The following is a 22,920-nucleotide window of genomic DNA, read 5'->3' as shown; positions in this document are numbered from 1 at the left end:
AAAAAAAGCTGTGCATTTCATTTAAAGCAGCAGAGGTACTTCTTAGAACCAGTTACTTTGCTGAATAGGATTTTGCAACCAATCTGCTTACAATGTACTAATTGCCCTTTCTGCCTTTTTTTTTAATCCAAAAATTCCTCAGTGGAGGGCCTTTTGCCTCAAAGGTCTCAGTTTATCTCATGCAGCTTCCCATTTGCTTTAGGTGCAAGCCCACAAACAACTGCTACAAAAACAACTGCAGAAATCTTGTGAGTTCGTCTATTGGTGTGTCTGTCCCAAAATAATCTGACTTCAACTCCTGTGAGCAGTGCTGGATGAAACAATCTGAATGATCATGCAAGCACTATTTTGAGTGTGTCCTGGAGAAGGAGTGTTCAATGTAGTGCTTTGATTAGTTCACACTGCAATAAAACATATTTCCTGTGTCCCCAGGTTTCACCTCCTGGACACATGCTGGTACCATCGAGCAGTGCCAGTGAGCAGACCCTGTCTCCTTGGTGCTGTAGGTTTTTTTTTTAACATGGAGCAATTCAGAAGCTGGCAGCAGTGATTTGAGGAGGTGTACTTTTAATCAGCATGGCCCTGTCTCATCCCTTTTGCTAGCCCATCAATTTACTGCCTTCTCAGCCCCATAGCTGAGCTGCAGACCTGTGCAAGATGCCGAAGGTAATCCAGCTGGAAACTGCCTTTATGATTTGGTAGCAGTCTTGGTCATTCAGCTCTTCTTTCATTGGGGAACTACAGCTGATGTTATGCTAGTTAGGTTTTCTATTTTGCAGCCTGTATCCATGGTTGCAACCCAGCATTGTTTAGAACAGAAAGATGCACTACAGTAGATGGCTTAGACATACTAAGACCTTCTTTTAAGGGCTGATAAACTTGCAGAAAGTTCTTGTGGTTTTCCACAGAGAGTATGGAGGAGCCTTTGTTTTTCTTTTGGAGTCCTGCTTTCAGTGCAGCTGTACCATTTGCAACTGTTTGTTTTTACAACTGCTTCTGGAAGTCAGTGGAGTTATGATTTCTTTGATGGCTGGCTCCCTGCTTGTATGCTGTCCCCTTTCTTTGAGCAGACATCCCAAACCTGCATCTAGAACCTATTCTCACTGACGGATCAGAGCAGCATGCCGTGCAGATGTGGCCAGTGGGCACAGCATATGGGATCAATCAGTGGGGATTAGACAGATCTAAGGGCCATCAGAGCGTGGATAAAAAATGAGGCTTGCTTTTTGGATGCCACTGCTTTATCATTCTCTGCATGCAGTCTCAGGCTTTCCAAGTGCGAAGCAAACACTTTCAACAGGTATACTCTGCTTCTGGCAGCCATTGGTGTGGCCTGCATTGTACTTAGCTGATGTGCTGCATCTGATGGAGCTGTTGTTAGTGGTTATTTTAAAAAGTACTGTCCTGCCGCATATAATGGTGAGGTGAATTATTACCAAATCCACTCGGTTTGCATCTCAGATAAATGTCTTGTATTTTGAAAATACTAGATGGTGTCATTTACAACTGCCAAAGATTTTACATTGAATGGTTTAAATCCCTTATCCCCTGAAGACTGAAGTCCCTGGCAAGCAGAGAGTGCTAAAAGGGAAGAATTTTCAAGATCTTGCCCTGCCGAAGCAGCACGCTCCCCGGCATGTCTGTGAGGGAGCACAGCCATGAGCTCTCCCCTGGCAGCAGCTTGCCTTCTCTGTGTCTTCCTAAGGGATGAGGTGGTTTCACCCTTTAGTCTGGAGACAGGTAACCTTAGAAAAGAGAGGCCAAGAGTTCGGTGGGAACAGAGCTTTTTCCGTGCCCAGCAGGAGAAGACCCAGGACAAAGCCGAGCTGGGGTCCAGGCATGCTAGAAAGAAAGCAGCAGTGTTGACACCTCTTCCTTCCTCACTTGGTAGATAAGGGCTGGATTTAAATGACCTTTGTCTGGCACTTCTTGTGGGCACCCCTGAAAGAAATGGAGGTGGCTGGGAATCAGCCCGGTTTTGGTGTTGAAAGTAGCTTAGTATTCTGCTGCAATAAAATTGCTCTTTCATGAGTAGGTGGGAGTAAGTGAGCTGAAAGAGAAGACCGCTTTTTTTTTTTTTTTTTTTTTCCTTCGTCGTTATTGTTCCTTTTTATCATAGCCAAAATCTACAGTCTTTTATGGGGACACTGGAGCAGACTGTGTGCCAGAGGTCAAAGGAGTCACATCCTCAGAAACATGCAGATTGAGCAACCTTGAAAATAGTGTGATAGTGCTTCTTTTTGTGGTTTCAGAGGCTATTTATATAGAAATCTTTAAGCCACAGTGACGCAGGATGTGGTGCTAACACAGTAGCTGAAAGGCAAGCGCTATTCTTGGACACTTCTAGGTGCCATACTTTGTATAGCAGGGGTTAAATATAGCACAGGAGAGCAGACTGCCAAAGGTAGAGCGCTGCTCCTGAAAACCAACTGAAACACTAGCTTAGTTCAGTATGCTGAATCAAACTCACATCTCAGATAAATATGTGGAGTCTGTGAAAACTCAGTCGTGGTGAGAGGATATGTCACTCACCTAACCCAGAAGCAGTTTTAACAGCTAACCCTTTAGGTGGATCAGACTGGGGTTCCCTCGCTAGTAGTGATGGAGGTGTCCAATGCATTCTGAATTTTTCCCTTGCTTTGTCCTGACCTAATGACATGGAACTGCGCAAAGGATCTCTCCCCAAATAGCTGTGTTCCCAGGATTTTCCACAACTGTGTACTGGTGAGAGAGGGGGGCTAGCTGCATACACACTCTTTTTTTCCCGCAGTAATGCGTGGTTTGGCAGTGTGATTCTGGAAGCTGAGTTGAAATAAAGGCTAAACTTTATCAGTGCTGTCTTCTGTGTTTGCCTGAAGACTTTAAATCAATATAGATTCTGTAATGCTAAATACAAAGGAAAACACAGAAAAGCTGCCACTGGAATCCAGACATCTACCATCAGCAATGAAACATTTCCAGACTTGTTTCGCTGTATTTCCCATTTTAAGTATGAGAAATACTTTCATTACCACAGTAAAATTATATGCTGCAGGACAGTAAACACCCTTCTGACAGGGAAAAAAGTACCTGCTATACCCAACTGCATTGCTCCTTTCTGACTGATATGAAAGAGAATCCAGATTTTGAATATGAAAGAAAAGCCAGAGGCTGGCTTCAGTGTAGTTGATAAAATACTAATCTTCCATTCTCGCCTAAGACATAAGTTACACTATGATGACATCTTGTCCAGACAGGGAAAATGAGATGTTCCAAGGGAATTCAGAAGTATCTGTGAGAACCAAGAGGTAGCTGCATCCCTTTAAATCATGTCTCATCTTCCTGTAGAAATATAGACCACAAGCTGCATTTTCTACCCAAGCTGTCAGCCTCATAGAGACAGGTTTAAACAAGTACATATGGAATTAAGTGCTAAAACCTGGAATTTACCCTTCTGATAAGCTGTCAGAATTTACTTATCAGAAGAAAAATTTGGGTGGTTCGTTTTACTCAGTGCTTCTCTCGTGAAGTGTTATGCCATATCTGTCTGCTATCCCTCTGTTTTATCATTGCTATTTGTAGACACCTTACTGGTAGTCTGATAACCTGAGTAATATCTGTATGACCTAGACGCTGCTTCAGTGCAGAGGTGTGCAGGTGACTTACGGTAGCGCTGCAGTTTGTATACAGCCTGTCCAACACTGCTGCTGCTTTAAGGCAGTCTTTTCATCTACTCAGATGAGGAGTAGGTCTTTTTGAGGAGGAGGCTATCCTAACATATCTAAAAGACAGACTGATTTTCCAGAAGGTTTATTCTGGAGTGACATCCCTTTAACGCAGAGGGGTTTTCCCCTATTGTCCACTGCACCCCGGAGCTCATGTGCTTCATTTTGCCAGAGGAGCACTGCCACCGGTGGATTCTGATTCTTTAAACTGTTTTGTGTAACTGGTCTTGATGCAGTTCCTTCGAGGGGTGTCTACCACAGCTTAACCAGCTAGCTATAATGAGATAAATTGTCATATGTCTATGCAAAAATAAAAGCACACACAGTTTTATTGTAGTTGAGGTAGAGCTGGAATATAACAGTCATTTTAAGTATCTCTACCTCTTTGTAACCCTTTCTCCTGTTCATAGTCTGGTACTCGCATGGGAGAAACAAATTTTATTGCTATTAAGGAAGCAGATAGAGGCTAATATTTTTCTTCTAATATTATTAGTTTCATCTTATGTAAGAATCAAAGCAGTCCTTTACATATTAAATTGCATCCACCCATGCTTCATTTGGAAACTTGTGTTGCAACTGGAGCTTATCCAAACATATTATCAGTAACACTTAATGCCCTTAACAACAAAAGAAAATACAATTAAACAATCTCTTGTACCAGAGTTGTTTGAAATCTGCTAAACAAACTGTATTGTTTGAGTGTAGCATTGTGACTGTCCATGGGAAAGTACCAGAGCACCGCAGGCGGTGCATGGATTTCCAGAGGAAAAGTGGGCAAGACAGGGTTTTTTTTCATCATGGCTGTGAATGATTTTTCTGTGATTGAAAACTGCAGGTACTAGAGAAGTGGGGAAACACCCAAGTCCCAGGCGCGCTAAATATACCTTGTGGAGACGGGCAGAACAGTCTCTAGTTTGTGAGCCCGGCCTGCAGGGTGCCAGCCGTCCCACTCCCGCCTCAGATGACCTCTTGTGGCGAGCCATCGTGCTTGCCTAGGCGTGTTTGTCTACACACCGCATCGCCGCCAGACCTGGCCACCTCCAGCTACCCCGCATCCAGGACCTGAAGGCCTCACCAGACTCCTAGGACAGGGTCTTCTTGCTGTTCAGGCATGGGTCTGTCACCCACCTGGCACCCCCAGTTATGACCCTGCGCAATCAGTGCCCACAAAGAGGATCCTGGCTGAGTTTGGGCTAGGGGATGCAGGTAGGTTGCCAGAAATGGACTGAAAGGCAGTTTCTTGCTTCTAGTTCTCCCCAGACATCGGTTGCCTGCTTTTCTTTGTCCTGTGTCGAAGGGACCAGGAGCCTCAGGAGCCTCTTATCAGATGGGCTTTTGTGTTCCTTTTCCAGCCAAGCTACTGCCACTGATTTGGGACTGTAGGAGTGTTTGTGTCCACAACAGAGAATAAAGGCTCATCTAGAACGGCTGAAAGCTGAAAAAGACACTAAAATTTCCTCCATATGTCAGGTTTTTGGCAACAGCAAAACTCCACAGGGACTACTGTTTGTCTTTACACAGAGATAAATACTCAGATTGCTTTGGCAACAGCCAGGCTTTTATTCAGAGATTAGCTTCACGTATCTTTATGAATTTAGAAATCAGTTGGAATCCTGACCATTGGTGTTTAATGACTTCCTGTTTTTGTCTAAAATGCTTTTTATAGATAAAAGGCTTCATTTCTTCTTTTGCAGGGAGTGGTGAGGGGACCACTGTCTCTCTCCTGCAGTCACTAGATCAGTGGTGAATTCTGTTTTCCTTTAACACTTTTTGATTTGAGGGATTCAAATGCATGTGGATAAATTGCCACGGGCCAAAGCTTTTGCTTTCTTTTTGGAAAGTGGTTTGCACGTGCTGCCTTTGTGATTTGTTCTTTAAAACCACAACAAGCATAAGTTTGAAAGGCGAAGGTATTCAAACGCCTTTGGTTTGCAGGTGTCAGTTGAAAAACAGTCCTGGTCTCCTCCATTTGCATTAGCACTTGATCTCTCCTTCAGACGTGTCAGTCAACAAATACTGGGGAGGCGCTGGATCAGCTGGCCAGAGACCAGCGAACTCATTTTGCAGGACTGCAAGCAGCAGGCAGAGAATGACACCAGGCAAGTGTTAACCTGGGCTAGGATTTAATGAGCACCCATGAAATAAACAGATCAGTTCTGACTGCTTGCTTCTGCTCACGTCTCATTTTCTCTTCAGTTTGTTTTGTTTTGTTATCAGTTCTCTCCAGGCTTTTCTGTCTGTTGCTGTTTCAAACTTCAAAAGCTTCGGATACTACAGAGATAACACAACGGCATGGAGACCTATGTGGTATCTGAAACATCCGCAGCTGATGCCAGGCTCTATGGAAAGGCCACTCAGGGTCCAGGTGGAAAGACACCCAGCAGCTAGGACCTTCAGAAGAAGAGGCAGGAGGCCAAGTGTCAGCGTACCCTGCTTCCCGCACTTGGCAGCAAGCACTCAGGCGTGGCGAGCTCAGAGTGCTGCAGGGAGCAAGCTCACGAGGACTCCCACAGCTGCCATTGGCAAGTCCTCCTGAGAGAAACCTGCTCTTCATTACCCTGGTCTGGGCTTGCAAACCAAAACACAAAGAGAAGACCGAAGGTGTCGGCCACCGTGAGAAACGGGGAGGTGCAATGGCTGTAGATGCAGTCGTACTGACCACAAGCTTTTTCCGTCTGAGCATCCCCATGCTGAGAGGCAGCAGGCATGCGGCTGGTGCTACCAGCACATTTGTTGGCTGTCGGTTGTTGTCAGCACCCAGTGAAATGCTGCAGTGAGTCAGGGGTGTCTTCAGCTGGCCCTGTGTGCAGCAGGTGTAGATGCAGAAGTGTGTTTGATTTAAAAGGAAGACTTTGACCTGAAGATTTCACCGAGGAATTTGTAAGATCAGTGTTTCAATGACAAATTGTCAAGAGCAGTGTGGTGATGTGAAATGTGAAATGATGTGAGCACTGGAAGAGAACAGGGAGAGCAGAGGCCAGCCTGTAGCAAAGGAGTCTGTATGCCATCAGGAGTATCAGTTGTGGTCAAGGATGCATGTCCATTTAAGAAGAGGTTTTTTACTTTATTTTCTCTGGAAAGAAAGAAGGTGAGGAACATTAAAGAGATTGAGAGACAGGTGAAATACTAAATATTAAAGCCCAGAATGAGGTGATGTTAACATGCACTGGAACTTAACTTGTAGGCAAGGCTTGCCGCTCCTCCCAGCCCAGCTAGAGCACAGGCAGAGCCCCAAGAAAGCATTCATGTAAAGTTATCAGCTTGTTTTAAACCAGATGAATGGTTTGAGAGGGAAGCAGAAAGGATCCTCAGAGAGGGGGTGATTTGTTGACAAAGGTGGCCACCCCTTAAACACTGAGTAAATTCTGTGCACAGGAGTTCAAAAGTGAAGACATGTTAGAAGCAAGCACTGTATTCCTGCTGGGAAGGGGAAATAGGTTTTGGATCAAGGCAAGATTTCTGTGTTCTACATGATCCACCCATTATTTTGTGCAAAGCCTGACCAAACTTGCAAGCCCAGACAGGATTCAGGAAGAAACCGGAATGTGCTGGTGCATATAGCTGTAGAGAAGGTAGGAAGTCAGAGAATGGATGCAGTACTAGCAGAAACAGATTATTTAAAAATCCCTGTCCAAACCATGGATGCAGTATACTGAAAAATCTGGCAAACCTGTCAACTTCTCATGTGGAGTTCGGGTCCTTGGAAAAGCTGATGTCTGGATTTTATCTGTAACCTGCACATTCAGAGCTATTCAGCTCATGGAAGACTAAAACAGGGGTCCCCAGGGATGGGTATGTATAGTGTTGTGAAAGAGAAGCTGATAGCTCATACCACCCAGCTCTTCCCATATGCCACATAGTTGTGTATTTTCTCATATTTGCTTGGGTCATCTTGCTCCAAATCATCTTATGAGATGTATATTTAAGATACCACTGCATGAATATGCATGTAGATGTTATTTAGTGTTGTTTTGTTTCTCATCTCCTGTTTCACACTGCTGGAGGTATCCACCTTTCCTTTCATACACAGTTCCACCAGAGAAATGTTTGGCTTGAAACCCAAAGGGGGCCATCACATCCAAGTCTCCCAGACACATGTCAGAGAAAGCAGCATTCTGCCCTCAATCAAAAATGGCAGGAGTGTGCTACAAATCTCTCACTAATTCAAAATTCACACAGCTTCCTTAAACACAGACACCTTAAATAAATGAAGGGGTTTTGATAGCACCCTTTCCAACAAGACCATTCTTGCTGGCCTGCTGCATGCTGCCCTCCTCCTTTTTCAAGGATTGTCTTTCACTAGCATCTTCCACTAGTCTTTTGGAGTCTGTGGATGGAGAGAAAAGCCTTGTATATCTGAGGTTCTGCAGAATTTGCCAAATTCAGCATAGGATTATGTTACATTTGTTAATCTGGTCCGTATGTGGTAGCCACATTTTATTTTTTCACATAAAAATTCCATGCGTGGAAGCACACCTTACCCCAATATAGACTATTTTCAGCAGAAACTACAAAAACCAGCAACAACTGTGTTTTCATCCACCTAGAACTATAAGCAATATTGTAGTAATATTGTGGCAAAATTGGGGAAAATTATGTCAGACTAGAATTAGAAGAACAACTCATATACTCTGTATGTTTACAGTGTGATAAATGATCTTCATGGATCTTTTGCATATATAATTATTCAGCATTCATTTTAGATTTCATTCTCTAATATTTGTATCTGGGGAAAACAATATGTAACTAAATAAGCACTGTTTCATGCAGTACTTATGTCTATTCATGCTATGCACAAGACAGTTATGCAGTGTGATAAGGAGGGATGTTGATACAGCTTACAGATGGCTAGGGCATGAAGAAGTGCAGTTGTGTTGTGGCTGATGAGCTTGCTCCTCAGCTAACACAGCAAGTGGATTTCCCTGCTGAGGGTGGGATTGTATCAGGGCATGGAAGTTGCCAGGCATTTCTGTAGGTCTTTTTGGCTATAGTTTTGTTAAATAAAACAAATCATCTCCCCATAGCATTGCTTTCAGCCTGCAGAATGTGCAGCAAGACCCTTCTCCCTGTGGGTAACTGGCAGTGATGCTCGATGTCCTTTCCTCTGTAGGTCACCATCAACCCAGTGGAAGAGATGGTGTAGCCACCTGTCACAAGTGCCACTGACAACAGGAAGGGATTTGGAGAGGACAGTGTGTGGGCAAGAGTGGCAGAACATAAATGTCGCTGCAGTTCAGCTGGAGTGGGTCTTTTCTGTCTTTGATATGGTAGTGCCTTACCCGGTTTCTGTAATCTTTACAAAACTGCAAACACAAGTGAGATCTTTATCCCCCCTTCTCCTCTCTCACTCCAAGAGGGCCTTTCTATAGTTTTTCACCTCCATATGGACTTCTTCTTACAAGGGATTTGCAGGGTGGGTGTAAGGCTGTGCCAGAAAACAGCAAAGTCAGGGTCAACATCAAGATGGGTAGAAAAGGACACACAAAAGGGACATAATATGGTTAAGCAGGAGAAAAGGGGTGTTTCAGAATAGGTGTGCATTGACAAGAGCCGCATCCCACTGGAGCCTCCCAGGGACAGCAGTGTGTGACTTGGCAGGAGCAGAAACACTTTTTTGCTGTTGTGAGTTAGAGGAAAAGAAACATTCATAGAATAAACACAGATTTAGGCTGTCGGGGGGGGGGGGGGGGGGAGGGAAAGTTGCTGCTTACAAAATGATTCACCTGCTAACATGAGAAGTTTCATGAAGTTTCATGAGTAGCCATCCAGTCTGGCATCCTAGTAATGAGTGACTAGTTCATCCGTGCTTATTCTCATGTAGCTTGTTTCCTTTCTGCTGCTGGGTTTTGGAGTTTTCTCTTTTATTTTTCTACTCACTTATTTTTGTGTCATCTATCATGGTTGGTTTCATATGCCTACTGCCCACAACAGTTTTTACTGTCTTGCAATCAAATCTTGCTGTGAGGCCATGCCATGCTTACCCAGGAGTTCCCAAGCATCCAGCTACTATGGAAGTGCAATTTGCTCTGGTGCACCAGGTTCAGGGAGATGTGATGAAGTCATATTGTGGTGATTGGAAAGCCCTCGGTGGACTTCTGTCACAGCACAGCAAGACAGGGTATGCATGAGGAGCTGGAGTTTCAGCCATGGATGAAAGTACCACACAGCAACAGAAAGTTTGGCCTGTATCAGCCCTTCTCCTCTTGTCTCCTTAAATCTTTTTTTAAAATGTACAGTGGCATTTTTCTGGTTCCCTCAAGCTTTTCTGTCTCATGGCTAGCCAGTTGCCCCTTCAGCCTGATGGCCATTTCTTCCCCACCCATCCCTCTTGCCAGACCTGCAGGGCAGAACTTGGCCAGGCAACACAGAGATGTTCCTCCTTCTGCAACTGGACAGCTTGGTCAGCCTTGTGCAGTGCCAGCACCTCTAAGGACTGCCAGGGTTGGAGGTGTCACCCCAAGGTGCTATCTTTCCAGGCCATGGTGCTCTTCAGCCACCCAAGGATTTTATTTGTACATGTTGGGCTCTCCTAGTGCCGTGGCGTGACAATGACATACCCATGAAGATGAACAAATTAATTCACTGAATGCAATAGAACTGCTTTGTATATCATTGCTTTGACCATGTTTGTAAAATATTAAGGTACATGTGGAAATTACTCATACTTTACTTCAGGCTACTCTCAGTTCTGTTCCTGAGCAGAAAAATACATCAAGATTTTGATGTACGCTTAAGGCTTTTCAGTATTTGATAGCAGGAAGTTTTTGGATCTCATAGTTTTATTAGATGTGATATTCTTAGATCTTCATTTTTGGTGAAATCAATACAGAACAGATTTCTGGAAAGGGGAGAATTTAACCTAGCTTTTAGCTTAGTATCACTTTACTTTGACAAATATTCCAAGTAAGAAGTAGGAAAAATAAATTCCAAGCTTGTGTTTCCTTTCAGAGAAAGAATTCAATGTTAACAGATGATTCCTAAATCTGAAGTAATAGGAGCCTGACATTTTTATGTTCCTTGCACAGTACCTAACTCAAACATGCCCTTACCATGAGTGATGCTTTCCAGTATTTTCCAGGGTACTGACAGTTACATAACAAGTGAGAAAACCCAAAGCATTGTTTGTGTCACCATTTGCAAGCACTTAATAAGCTGCAGGAGCCATTAGCATGATGGGAAGTTTTGCTAGGAAAATCCCAGGGGCTAAAATAAAATAAAACCCTCTAGAATGAATGGGGCTGTCTTCAGTGGGTTTTAGTTTCCAATAACAAATGAGCTGTCTGTTCAGAGACTTGAAGCTAGCCCTGTTTGCACAAAGGTGAGGTCCTGGATGCTGTGTGCTCCTCTGCTGCTGCTGCTGCCACATGGGGGAAAGGTTGGAAAATCAGCCTGGCCTGTGGCTGGGGGCCAGGGCAGAGGAAAGCCCATGTTACCCAGACAGGTCTGGAGCTGGGCAGCGTGCGTTTCTCCTTCTCTTGACACCCTGGCTGCCAGCACATCATTGACCCAGCTCCATGTCCAGTGTGAGCAGCAGGGTGACAACTTGCAGAGTAATTACTTCCATACCCTTCCAGAGCCGTGTGGGAAAGCAACCCTTTGTTTTTATCTTTTTTCAGCGTAGCATTGAGCTTCACAGGGCATTTAGTTGCTTGCTCAGTCACAGTTCACTTTGAAGTGCAGTCATGTCAAGCCTCAGCATATGAGTTATTGGACCTATCTGAGATACTGAGGAGCCCAGAAGGGCTCAGAAACTCTGCCTGAGACCAGTGTCAATGCAGTGGGCCACATGTGGACTTTTGTCAAAGAATTTGGGGCTTTCCCAAGGGCAAATGCCTACCTGCCTCACAGTACTATTTCTTCTTGTTGATGCTTTTAACATACCCAAAAAATGATAGCAACACCGTATCCTGTTCGGCATGTTCAGATTCTCAACAACAGATCTGGGGGAAAAGAAACAAAAGAAAACCAAAAAATTGTTGAAAAATTGGAAGCTTTCAATTGCAACTTTGAACAATGCATTGAGAGCTTTCTTGTCAGCTCTATTGTTCCCGCATTGGACTTCTCTGCTACAGGCCTGGTGAGGGTGCTGTCATCGTCTTTGGTACTCAACTGTAGGTCCCAAGACTTGCACTGTTCCCTTCTCTGATGTTCTCCTGAGGCAGACTGTAATGAAGAAAATACATGCTCAAGCTGGAACAAAGTCTACCACTGCCTCGCTAGCTAAGAGGTTGAACACACCAGTTTCAGGAGTGAGTGGTTGAATTGGGAAGTTTAGCTTGGTTTCTGCAGAAACCAGCTCAGCAGAGCTGCTGCATGCAGAGGACAGCCTCTGTATCAATGCAGACAATCCTGCAAATAAAGAGGTGACGTTTTCTACTTTTCTGGGAACTGGTACAAGGAAGGGACAAAAGACTGTAGTCCTTTGTATGGGTTTCAAGTACTCTTTTCTAGGACTGCTAGAATTCCAAAAGAGCTGCAGACAAAAGCTGTGAAGTGTATTCTTGTGTTTGATGCCACCTTGGCGTGGGAGAGTTTCATCCCTATGCTGTAAAATTGCTGCCAGCCCCTAACAAAGTCATTTGGCCAAAGACATCGATGCTTTGTACTGTCAGCCAGCAGTTTGCCTAACAGCTTCTTTCCCTTTGCAGTCTTAGTTGGTCAGCAAAGTGATAGGCATTGAGTGGCACTGTGGCACCATCAGTTGCGAGCAAGCTCAGTATAGGGATGTCTTCTGGTACGTAGGAAGCCTGTGTGTGGTTGCCTGGTTGGCAACCAGTGTCTGTAGCGCAGCACACCACGCATGTTTGCAAAGCCCTTCAGAAAACATTTTTCTGTTTGATCTAGGTGAGTTTGGTATCCAAACAGAAAGGTGTCTGCACAGCTTACAGGCGCTGCTGCCCAAACTGGAAATAGCTTGGCACCTTCTTGGCAGGCACGGCAAAAAGTCTGCATGCTCCAGAGGCTGACTGTAGTCAGCTGCTAGACCTGCAGAGAGCATCACTGCAGAAAAAAACAAAGTCAGTGTGTTAGCAAATAAATACCACAGTGACAGGAGAACCTGTCTGAAAACAGCGCTTGCCAGGTAGTGCTGGGAAGCCCTTATTGCTGCTGCCTGTGCTGAGCCTGCCCACTGATGATAAGACTTGGTTTCCACATCAGGCAAGCATGTCAGCCTGGAAAATCTCAGGAGCACTGTCTTTGTTCTGACATGACTAGTGTGTAAGGGCTTCCCCAGCAGTGCTAATATTTAAAACATCTATAACCTTGGAAGGGGTTTTCATCTTTGCTTAACTGAGTACTCCCAAAAAAGTGCAAGGCATATGATTTCATTTCTGTATTGAACTCTGAATTTTGTTCTGGGCTTTACTCCCCTCAGAGCTTTGCAAAGCAGTGAAAGGAGGGGGAAGCATTTTAATCAGTGTGAGGCATTTGGCATTTACGCTATTGAAGCCTGAGGAGCCTCTGAATTTCTAGTGAATAGAGCCCTAAAAAAAGAAGTAGATCTGTTGAAGGCCGGCATTTCAGTGCAAGAAGGATGTGTGTTTAGGACTTTCCGTTACATAATGGGGCTGAAATGGATTAACAAGACCCAGTCTTTCTTTTTCTTGAGAATCGCTGCCTGCACCACTCTTTTTCTGTTACTGATGCTTCAGTCACAGCACTCACAGAAAGGTTTTCTTTGTTGTTATTAGTTTGAGAAGTAAACTACTGCATTGTTTCTCCTGATCAAGAGATTGATTAGTCAGAGGTCTCTAGCTGAAGGGAAAGTGTTCCTCATTATCAACTTTAAACACAAAAGTATTTGCCAAGCAGAGTTTTGGATGGTGAGTGTGTGTGTGGGGAATGCCTTGCTCTTTTGATGTGCTGCCCATAACCATTTACAGATCTTTGAAACACATCCCTCTCATCAGGTCAACGAAGAAATAGTGTGGGAACGATACTCTTGGAAGAGAAAACCATTGTCACTTCCAGTTGGATGGTTCTCTTAGTGTTTTGACAAGTAATGGTGCATTAGTGTATTTGTGGGGTTTGGTGGTTTTTGTCCTCTCTTTCTCTTCCTAGGTGCTTTCATAATCTGCTGGACCCCAGGATTAGTCTTGCTGCTCCTTGATGTTTGCTGTCCCCAGTGTAACGTCCTGGCCTATGAAAAATTCTTCCTGCTCCTGGCGGAGTTCAACTCCGCCATGAACCCCATCATCTACTCCTATCGGGACAAGGAGATGAGTGCGACCTTCAAGCAGATCCTCTGCTGCCAGCGCAGTGAGAGTGCCAACGGCCCCACCGAAGGCTCGGACCGGTCGGCATCCTCACTGAACCACACCATCTTGGCTGGTGTCCACAGCAATGACCACTCGGTGGTGTAAAACCGCAGCCAGCCGCGTGGCCGACAAAGAGCAGAGGGCTATGCCACAGAGCTGGGTGGGAGCACGGCCCCAGGGAAGGTTACCCACTCACAAGGTTTTCTCAAACACTAATGGACTACAAGTGCTTCTTTTCCAGGGAGCCCAACACACTGGCGCAGTCCACCCCATCTGCAGGACTGGCCGAGCTGCAAGGCTTTTGATTTCTGCTTTCAAAAAGCAGAAGGCAGGTGCCTTGTGGTGAAAGTCATCGATAGCTCATGGAAAGCCTCACTGAGACTTTGTCGGACTTCGCTGCATCTTGGTGCCAGTCTGAATCAACTCCGATTAATTAAGCTTATACCTGCTTCACTGCATTTACATGTAGCCACTTAGTCTTTTTAAAAAGGGAGTAAAGGGGATAAAAGTATGCCTATCATTTAATAGACATGTAATATTTATCATCATCAGCATGCTTGTGATGAACATTTTCTGTGCAGGGAGTAAAACTGTGCTCTAGTCTTCATATCCTTAGCCACTCTGCCATAACTACATTAAAAACAAAAGTATTTTTTTTTCTAATACAGGCAACAGAAAGATGATGGAAACTGACTCTTCTTACCTTCATTACTGGTGTTAGAAAGCATGCATGCTCTGTGTGTATGCAGATTGTTTTAATTAGGTAAAAAAAACAAAAACAAACCCTTGTTGTAAAGTCTTCAGGAAAGTAGAAAAGCATAGACTGTATTCCAGTGTTTGTTTAGATTATGAAATAAACAGTACTCTAGTCACAAGGTATTTAACGTTGTTCTTTGAAGAGCAGTATGCAATGTATGACACATGAGGGGTCCCAAGTTTTTCATGGACAAGTTCTTAAAGTACAACACATTGCTAAGGTCTGAAAGGGCTACAGTCAGGTTGATAGATTTTAAAATATATATATTTATGGCATTGGGAAAGCAAAGGGATTTTTAATGTAAAAAAATGGATATGTTTTAATGGTATTTTTCTTGTAATTAGAAAAAACAAACAGCTACTGCATTTTTGCACTGAGAAACATTTCTAGGCTATCTTTCAAAAGATGTATGCTTCATCCTACAAGCCATGGACTACTAAGAACCAAGGTACAATTTTATTTTGTAAGGTGAAAACGACATAGGTAGTCAGCTATTGCAAGTGATGCTTGCAATATATATACCTATATATTATAGGTCTGTATACCTATAAGACCATGCTACAGGTAACAGCCACACATGCACATTGTTATGAACAGCTAACCTAACAGACGGATTTTTTTCATGTACATGGCTGTTTTGAAGGGAAATGCCAATTGTGTGAATCTTCGTTAGCAAGAATCAGTGACATTAATCAAAACTCCTTGACAGGGGTAAAAGTGAACAAACATGGGATCTTGCTAATAAAAAACTTGGGACCTTTCACTGGGAAGCTGTGTGTTCTCCTGACAATGTCAAATATATCAACAGTAAATTCCTGGGGGCATTTTACTCATCATAATTTGCCTCTATATCAACAACAAAAAAAAAAACAACAAACCAAAAAACAAACAAAAAGCCAAAACCACAAAACAAACAAAAAACAAACAAAAAAAATAGAGATGTATCCTTCAAAGTACTGTCCTGGAATGTAATATAAGGGGCAATATTCTCCCATTCGGGCAAGGAGGAAATGGAGGAGGCAGGGTCAGCCCAGCAAGCAGCAGAGTTTTTAGCATCCCTTGCTTTGAAGATATGTATGGATTTTATGCTTCCAAGCATAAAATAGCTTGGGAAAGGCAGTTCCTCACTGAGGGAGGGAAGAGCAGCAAGTGAGCAGAAACTGTCTCCACTGAATAAAGCTGGAAGTTTTGCCATGGCTTTTAGTAAAACTGAAATTCATCTGTACTGTCAAGCCAAATTTGTGTGGACATTGTGGAAGATGGAGCGGGCAGAGAAGATAAACACAACATTATCTGCCATTTGACCGAGTTACTGAATGTCACACTTACTTTGGACAAACCAGCTCTTTTTCCTGACTCTATTTGAGAGCAAGTGAATGTGAAGGCCGATTTGCTTTTTATCCACATAACAGTACTGAGAAAGAGAAGAACAAGCTATATGAACTTTTTGATTTAAAAACATCTTCTTGCTAAGCCACTCATAAATTTTCATTACTGCTTGCATGGTGTTTGAGCTATTGCAGGTAAGCAGAAGAAGGGAGAGGGTAAGAGTGCCTCCAATGACCGGCAACATCTGACTAAAAAATAATTTCCTTTTCTCAAGAGTGCTCATAGTTGCTTTCTTCCTTGGATCAGGCAGAGCACTTTTTCCTGTCCCCAACTCCCTCACGAAAGAAGGATATCATAGACACTTCCTTTTTTTTGGGAGGGGGGGTGTTTTTTTTGGGGGGGGGGTTGGGCGGGGGTTGGGGGAGGCGTGAGGACAGTGTGCCCTTTCCAAGTGTCCTTTTCACTGCTGTTTGCATGCTGTTTAGTGAATCTCTCCTGGATAGGGTGGGGGGATGATGATCTTAAGAAAAGAGCAGCAAATAATTCACCTTAGCTTACTGTGCTGAAAGTGCAGTGATTTTAGAGAAGTTGTGGGTGAATAGTTTTAAACCATGCAATTGTTCATGATATGCAGGTGGGTCCAGAGGCCGCTTGTGAATATATGTGTCCAGGGCAGCTTTTATTTTCTTATTGTAATTGTGACAGGTGGCAGTTGCTGCCCAGGTACATCGATCAGCTCTTCTCCAAGGAGGCATTTGACAATTCAAGAAGCTGGACCATTTGAACACTTAAATTTAAGATTTAAGTTAAATTTCAGTTAAAATTTCAGTTGTCATGTAGATTAATCAGAGCACTTCTAGCAGCAGGTGGCTTTTTCTTCCAGAAGGTGAAGTGCGATGCTTTAAAGCAAAGGCAACAGAACGCAAACGTTGCTTGTACGATTCCACTAGAGGAACTCACTGAGCGTGTGGCTGCTGTTTAAAAATTAATTAGTGCTTTATTTTTTTGACATGATCTCTCTATATCCTTGAAAAATCTGATCTGTGGATTGAGTGTTTCTTTGCAAGCTAATGAAATTAAAGCTGCTGTGAGCAAAGAGAATAAAAATCAGAGCTTGGAATAGGGTTCATTTGCTGTCTTCTTTAGAGTGTTTCCCATGCCACTTCGTTTCATCTCAGATTTTAACTTTTGCTTCTCTGTTCAGATTTTCCAGCTTCATTGTGCAGTTGTAGAACTCACTCCTGCTATGTGAAAACATGGTGCAAAGTACTTATGGGGAAAAAAAAAATCGCTCCACTTATTTTTACTTATCTCAAATCCTTCAAAAGGTTTTAGAAGACTTCTTAAAATACCAACGATCCTCCCACAGTCATTAAAATTCTTTTGTTGCTGGCTGCCTCTGGTCCAAGTAAATCATCTTGAACTTCAAATGTAATGGTATTTGTTTCAGCAATTGTAGTGGTGGGGAGTTGTGTATTAAAAGGAATATGGTTGATGAAATAACTTGTAGGTCAAAGAAAATGTATTTTTCCTACTTCATTTTTTTGGTGGTAGCACAAGTCTGAGAACTAAATTTTTTTTCTTTGAATGAAGTATTATTAAGTAGAATTTTAACTCCTTGTTGTTATCACATTTATAGAGGCTGGGTGACCCCATTGGTCCACAGAACTGTTACTCACAGCATTTACATGAAAAGTTGAAAATGTAATCTGTGTTTGACACACATTGCATTTCTTGTCAACCCCTTTTTTGCTCTGTGTTCTCTGATATCTCTTGGTAGCCTCAGGCTGGCTGCTCACTGGGATGTTCAAAGCTGGGCAGATAGCTGGCACAAGGAAACAGGGCAGACCAATTAAGAGCTTTTTCAGTGATTCCTGAAACCAAGCACACCTGTCTGCCTGTAGTGCACCAGTAATGGCATTTTTATAATAGTTGCCCCAAGATCCACTGTTGTTTTTTTAACTCTGTCTTACCCAACCAGTCAGCTGTGGCACTGCTTAAACAAGCTGGCAACAAAGGCTTGGTGTGGGTCACTCAGTGAAAAAAGAAAGGGCAGGCATGTTCATGGTGCAAAGCCTGGGCAACTTGGGTGTCAAAAGAGGAATGGAGATATTTTTATGACCAGTATCTTAGTTTTTCTTCCCCTCCAAAGTAACTTTTCAGTATTGTCATAAATTTCTCCCAGTATGGCACTGCAGTTAGATGAAACTTTCCAAGTCACTCTGGGGAGTATGTCTTTGGGTCTGTACCTTGGTGGTGGTCAGGAGGGGTTGGCCGCAGGCAATCTGTCCCAGGAAACTCAAGTGGGCACTGCTTCTGAGGCAGCTTTTGGTAGCTTTTTCTGACCTCTGTGTTGCACCAGAAGTATGCTGCCAGATACCAGGCATAACTACTGTGAAGCCAACTGGGGTTCCTCTCTGCGATGCAACCACCACCAGCTCTATCTGTTGTCCTGGCAGCAGTTATCCATGGGCTAAAACCACACTGCTTTTTCCATGAAAGAAATAAAAGCCCACCCAGCACATTGTTCTCCCCAGGTGGGATTAAAGAGGACACTGCCAGATGGAGAGGCTGTGATGCACAGACCTGTAGTCTGCCTTTCAGTCACTGTGAATCAAGGTGGTGCAAAGCAGAGCTGTCAAAGGCATTTCTCTAGGGCATTGTCCCCATCCTCTGCTGAGGTGTGACCCCCATCCCTGTTGTAGCTGTCATTCCTTTGGGTCCCTTCTGACCATGAGACAGAATGGAGCTGGCAGAGGTCAGCGTTAGCAGATGGCTCTTTTCCACCTGCTGCAGAAGTAACATAACCCAAACAGAGACTTTTCCTTTCTGTTCCTCCTCAGGGCTTTCCTGCTGAGCAATTTACAATAGCAATTCTACCAGTCATAGAATCATAGAATCATTTAGGTTGGAAAATACCCTTACCTCTCCTATCAGTTCGATCAGTTGGTGATCAGTCTGTGCTATACACTGATGTCTGTATGGAGGAGTTTTGCAACTGCAAACTCATTTGTTCAGGCGGATTGCCCGAGTTTTACTATTTGATTGGAAAGGCCACTTCAAATAGACAGAAAGCTTAAAGAGTATTAACTCTTACATCTGTCCAACTATGCCTCCTCAAGAGAAACTGCCCTTTTTCTTCCTCCTGTTTTCTTTTTTTAGAGGATTTTCCCACAAAGTTATTCACCCAGCTCCAGTTTTCTAAGTCTAGAAGGAGAAGAAAAGAGGTTGACAAAAAAACAAAAACAAACAAACAAAACGCCCCCCCCCCCAAAAAAAAAAAAAAAAAAAAAAAAAACCACCCAAGTACCAAGGTTATTAAACTATGCTGCTGTCTTCTGTGGTATATGGAAATCCAGCACTAATAAGCAGCCAGCATTATAACAAGAGCCTCTGTGAAATGTTCCCATTTGCATGTGATACACTTCTGATAACCAGAAGTGTTGGGGGGAGACTCAGGAATCTGTTCGTTTGTTTTCCTGTTAAAAGAAAACCATGTTTATAACTCACAAGTATGGAGAGAGCCAGTGAAGTCTGGCAAACAATTTTGCTATTAAGTGCACTTACTGTAAATGTTTAGAGGTTGTATCTAGTACAATAAAGTATTTAGCATGTGTAATACAGAGTGTGCAAGAAATAACCTTCATCGGGAGAGCTAGTATTTTGGGTGTGGAGGGGAATTACCCAAAAAGCGTGTCTGTGTAGAGGCACGGCTGGCCTGTTCCAGGAGATGGTGTAGGGCTGAAACACGGGGACAGTGAAGGGGTGGGTTATTGCCAGTAAATCATCTAATCAGTTCTATTCCTGATTTCTACCTGCCCCACTTCCTTCAAGTCCACATTTGTACCATTTAACCTCAGGCCTCCTATGTAATTGTTGCTACATTGAAAAGTTTTCCTGCATAGAGAAAACAAACCTGCTGCTTCTTTTCTCTCTCCCTCTTTCCTTTCCTTTCTCCCTCTCCCTTCTCCCTTTCCTTTCTCTCTTCTCGCTTACCCTTTCCTTTCTGGCTGTGCAGGGACCTGTTTCTTTTAGAATGAGTCCCCAGTTTTTGTTATACTGTAGAAGGTTGTACATTGACTAAACCAAAGTTGGTTGGCTTATACATGGAAATTAATGTGTCCACACACACATTTGCAAAGCCATAGGAAGGAGGAAGAACTGAAAAAAAAAAAAAAAAAAAGTGTTATTTCAATGTTGTTTGAGCATAGCTGGCTTAAGACTCTATTTCTTATGCCAATTCCTGTTTCACATTTTGAAGAAATGAGGTCCTAAGTAAAGGGTTAACCTAGGCAAAGGATTAACCCCCTCCCTGCCTTTTGTTAGAGAAGCTAATCACTTACATACTGAAAGAAACCAAGTGTCTGCTTCAGCAAAGTAACAGAAAGTAAAGTTGGCATGCCTAAGGTAAAATTGCAGTACTAGTCACTCAGGGCATTACTAAGTACAAAAATACAAAAAGGGATGAGTTTGTTTTTTTCTTGTCCCCAAACCCTGGTGATTCATGACTAATGCCATGGTGCTGAGCTTTCCATGATATGGCATGTGTAATGTAAAGCAGCCCCACAGAGCTTGATTACTGGACATAGCAAGCAGAAAGCCAAAATACACAATTGCTAAATAAATCACGCCTTGTGAAAACACACTGCAATGCCTCTGGGATTTTTTGTTTTAAGCCCCGGATCACCATTTGCTGGCAAAGTCAGACTGTTTATATGGTGATCTGTTAACATTAAATACACAACACGTGCAGCAATGCAGGACACAGCTTCAGCATGCAGTAGGCAGCATGCAGAGCAGGAGCTTGGAGAGCCAGCACATTTGGGATGACAATGCCCAGAGCCGGCAGCACAGTCCTCAGCATTGCATGGGCCAACCGCTCCATCCTGCTTTGTGCCTTTTGAGATCTGCGCCTCCCAGGCTGGGAAGACAGGACTGCTTCAGATGAGCTGGTCCGGCAGGAGCAGATGTGAATCAGCCTCTTCCACTTTTGTCTAAAGCCATCCTCTTCTCAACTGCTTAGCCTTGACATGGTTATGAATCTGCTGCTCGCTCCTTTAGTCATTGCAAGCTCAATCTCTTGCCAGACTCTCCTGTCACCTCTCCAAAGAGCCCTCCCAGTTCCTCCTCATTTGTGTTGCTTTTCTCTGCAGCTCCTCCACATACTAAACCATCTCTGAACCAAGCTGCAAGGTAAACACCAGGTACTTTCCATCACAGATACGGTTTCTTTGTAATTCCCTGGGGGATGATGTGGGAATGGAGTTACATCCCGCTGGTGGCTGGTCACAGGTGGTGTTCCCCAGGACTCAGTACTGAGGCCAGTCCTGTTTAATATCTTTATTGATGACCTGGATGAGGGGATCGAGTGCACCCTCAGTCAGTTTGCAGATGACACCAAGCTGGGGGGAGTGCTGACCTGCCTGAGGGCAGGAGGCTCTGCAGAGGGACCTGGGCAGGCTGGAGCGATGGGCCCAGGCCAGTCGTGTGAGGTTCAGCAGGGCTCAGTGCCGGGTCCTGCCCTTGGGTCACACCAGCCCCACGCAGCGCTACAGGCTGGGGCAGAGCGGCTGGAAAGGGCCTGGTGGGAAAGGGCCTGGGGGTGCTGGGTGACGGCCGGCTGGGCAGGAGCCAGCAGTGTGCCCAGGGGGCCCAGGCGGCCAGCAGCACCCTGGCTGGTGTCCCCAGCAGTGTGGCCAGCAGGACCAGGGCAGTGACCGTCCCCCTGCACTGGGCACTGGTGAGGCCGCCCCTCGAACCCTGTGTTCAGGTCTGGGCCCCTCTCTGCAAGAGGGACGTAGAGGGGCTGCAGCGTGTCCAGAGACGGGCAGCGGGGATGGGGAAGGGGCTGGGGCACAGGTCTGGTGATAGAACTGAGGATGTTTAATCTGCAGAAAAGAAGGCTGAGATGGGACCTTACTGCTCTCTAGAACTGCCTGACAGGGGGCTGTAGGCTGGTGGAGGTCACTGTCTTCTTTCAGGTAACAAGCAACAGGACAATAGGAGACGGCCTTAAGTTGCACCAGGACAGGCTGAGATTGGACATTAGGAAAAATTTCTTCACTGAAAGGGTGTTGAAGCATTGAAACAGGCTGCCCAGGGAGGTGGTTCAGTCATCAGCCCTAGAGGTGTTTAAACGATGTAGCTGTGGCACTTAGGGACATGGCTTGGCAGTGTCAGGTTTACAGTCGGACTCAATGACCTTAAAGGTCTTTTCCAGTCTAAATGTTTCTATGGAAAATAAAGAAACAGAATATATAGAGAACAGGGAGGTGAAAAATTGCAGTGAGGGAGGGACAGCAGAGGAGACAACACCCTCTGTCCTTCTGTGCAGGATTTGGTTTGTATGATCCTTTGAAAGGCTTTCTGGCAAGTTCAGAAAGGATTTTGGGTTGTGGCATTTTTTGTCTTGGAAAGAATAATGTCCTTTCCATGGCATTGCCTCTTGGGGTTTTTTTTGTTGTTTCCCGCACACGCGCACGCACACACACACACACACAGACACACAGACACACACAGACACAGACACACACAGACACAGACACACAGACACAGACACGAACACAGAGACAAACACACACAGAGACACAGACACAGACAGACAGACAGACAGACAGACACACACACACACACACACACACACACACAGACACACACGGCCATAGAACACTGTTGTTTTAGGTGTATTTCATTTATTAAGAGCTCAAAAGGCCAATTGAAACGAGAAGCTTTCCCATTTCCCACCCACACTTCAACAGAAATTTAAACTGGTTTTATATAAATGGTGTTTTACCACTGAAAGGTTGAAGGATGCTTCAAGGACTGACACAGATTATTTTTTTTTCACTTCTTATTTCCAAGGTTCATGATA

The 22,920-nt window shown here is 44.2% G+C and overlaps 1 protein-coding gene across 2 annotated transcripts in view; it reads left to right on the top strand.

The window, feature by feature from the left end:
* LPAR1 (lysophosphatidic acid receptor 1) overlaps positions 1 to 15,917 on the top strand; it is a 73,272-nt gene extending 57,355 nt beyond the window's left edge. For both annotated transcript variants that reach the window (XM_037374170.1, XM_037374171.1), the window contains exon 4: positions 13,767 to 15,917. In XM_037374170.1, coding sequence (XP_037230067.1) covers positions 13,767 to 14,068 — 302 coding nt within the window. In that variant the 3' untranslated portion in view covers positions 14,069 to 15,917. The remainder of the gene's footprint in view (positions 1 to 13,766) is intronic.
* The last annotated feature ends 7,003 nt before the right edge of the window (positions 15,918 to 22,920 follow it).

This window comes from Falco rusticolus, chromosome Z, assembly GCF_015220075.1.
Source record: "Falco rusticolus isolate bFalRus1 chromosome Z, bFalRus1.pri, whole genome shotgun sequence".
Classification (NCBI taxonomy): domain Eukaryota; kingdom Metazoa; phylum Chordata; class Aves; order Falconiformes; family Falconidae; genus Falco; species Falco rusticolus.
Note: the sequence above shows the minus strand (reverse complement) of the source record. Positions and strands in the feature narration are given on the sequence as shown.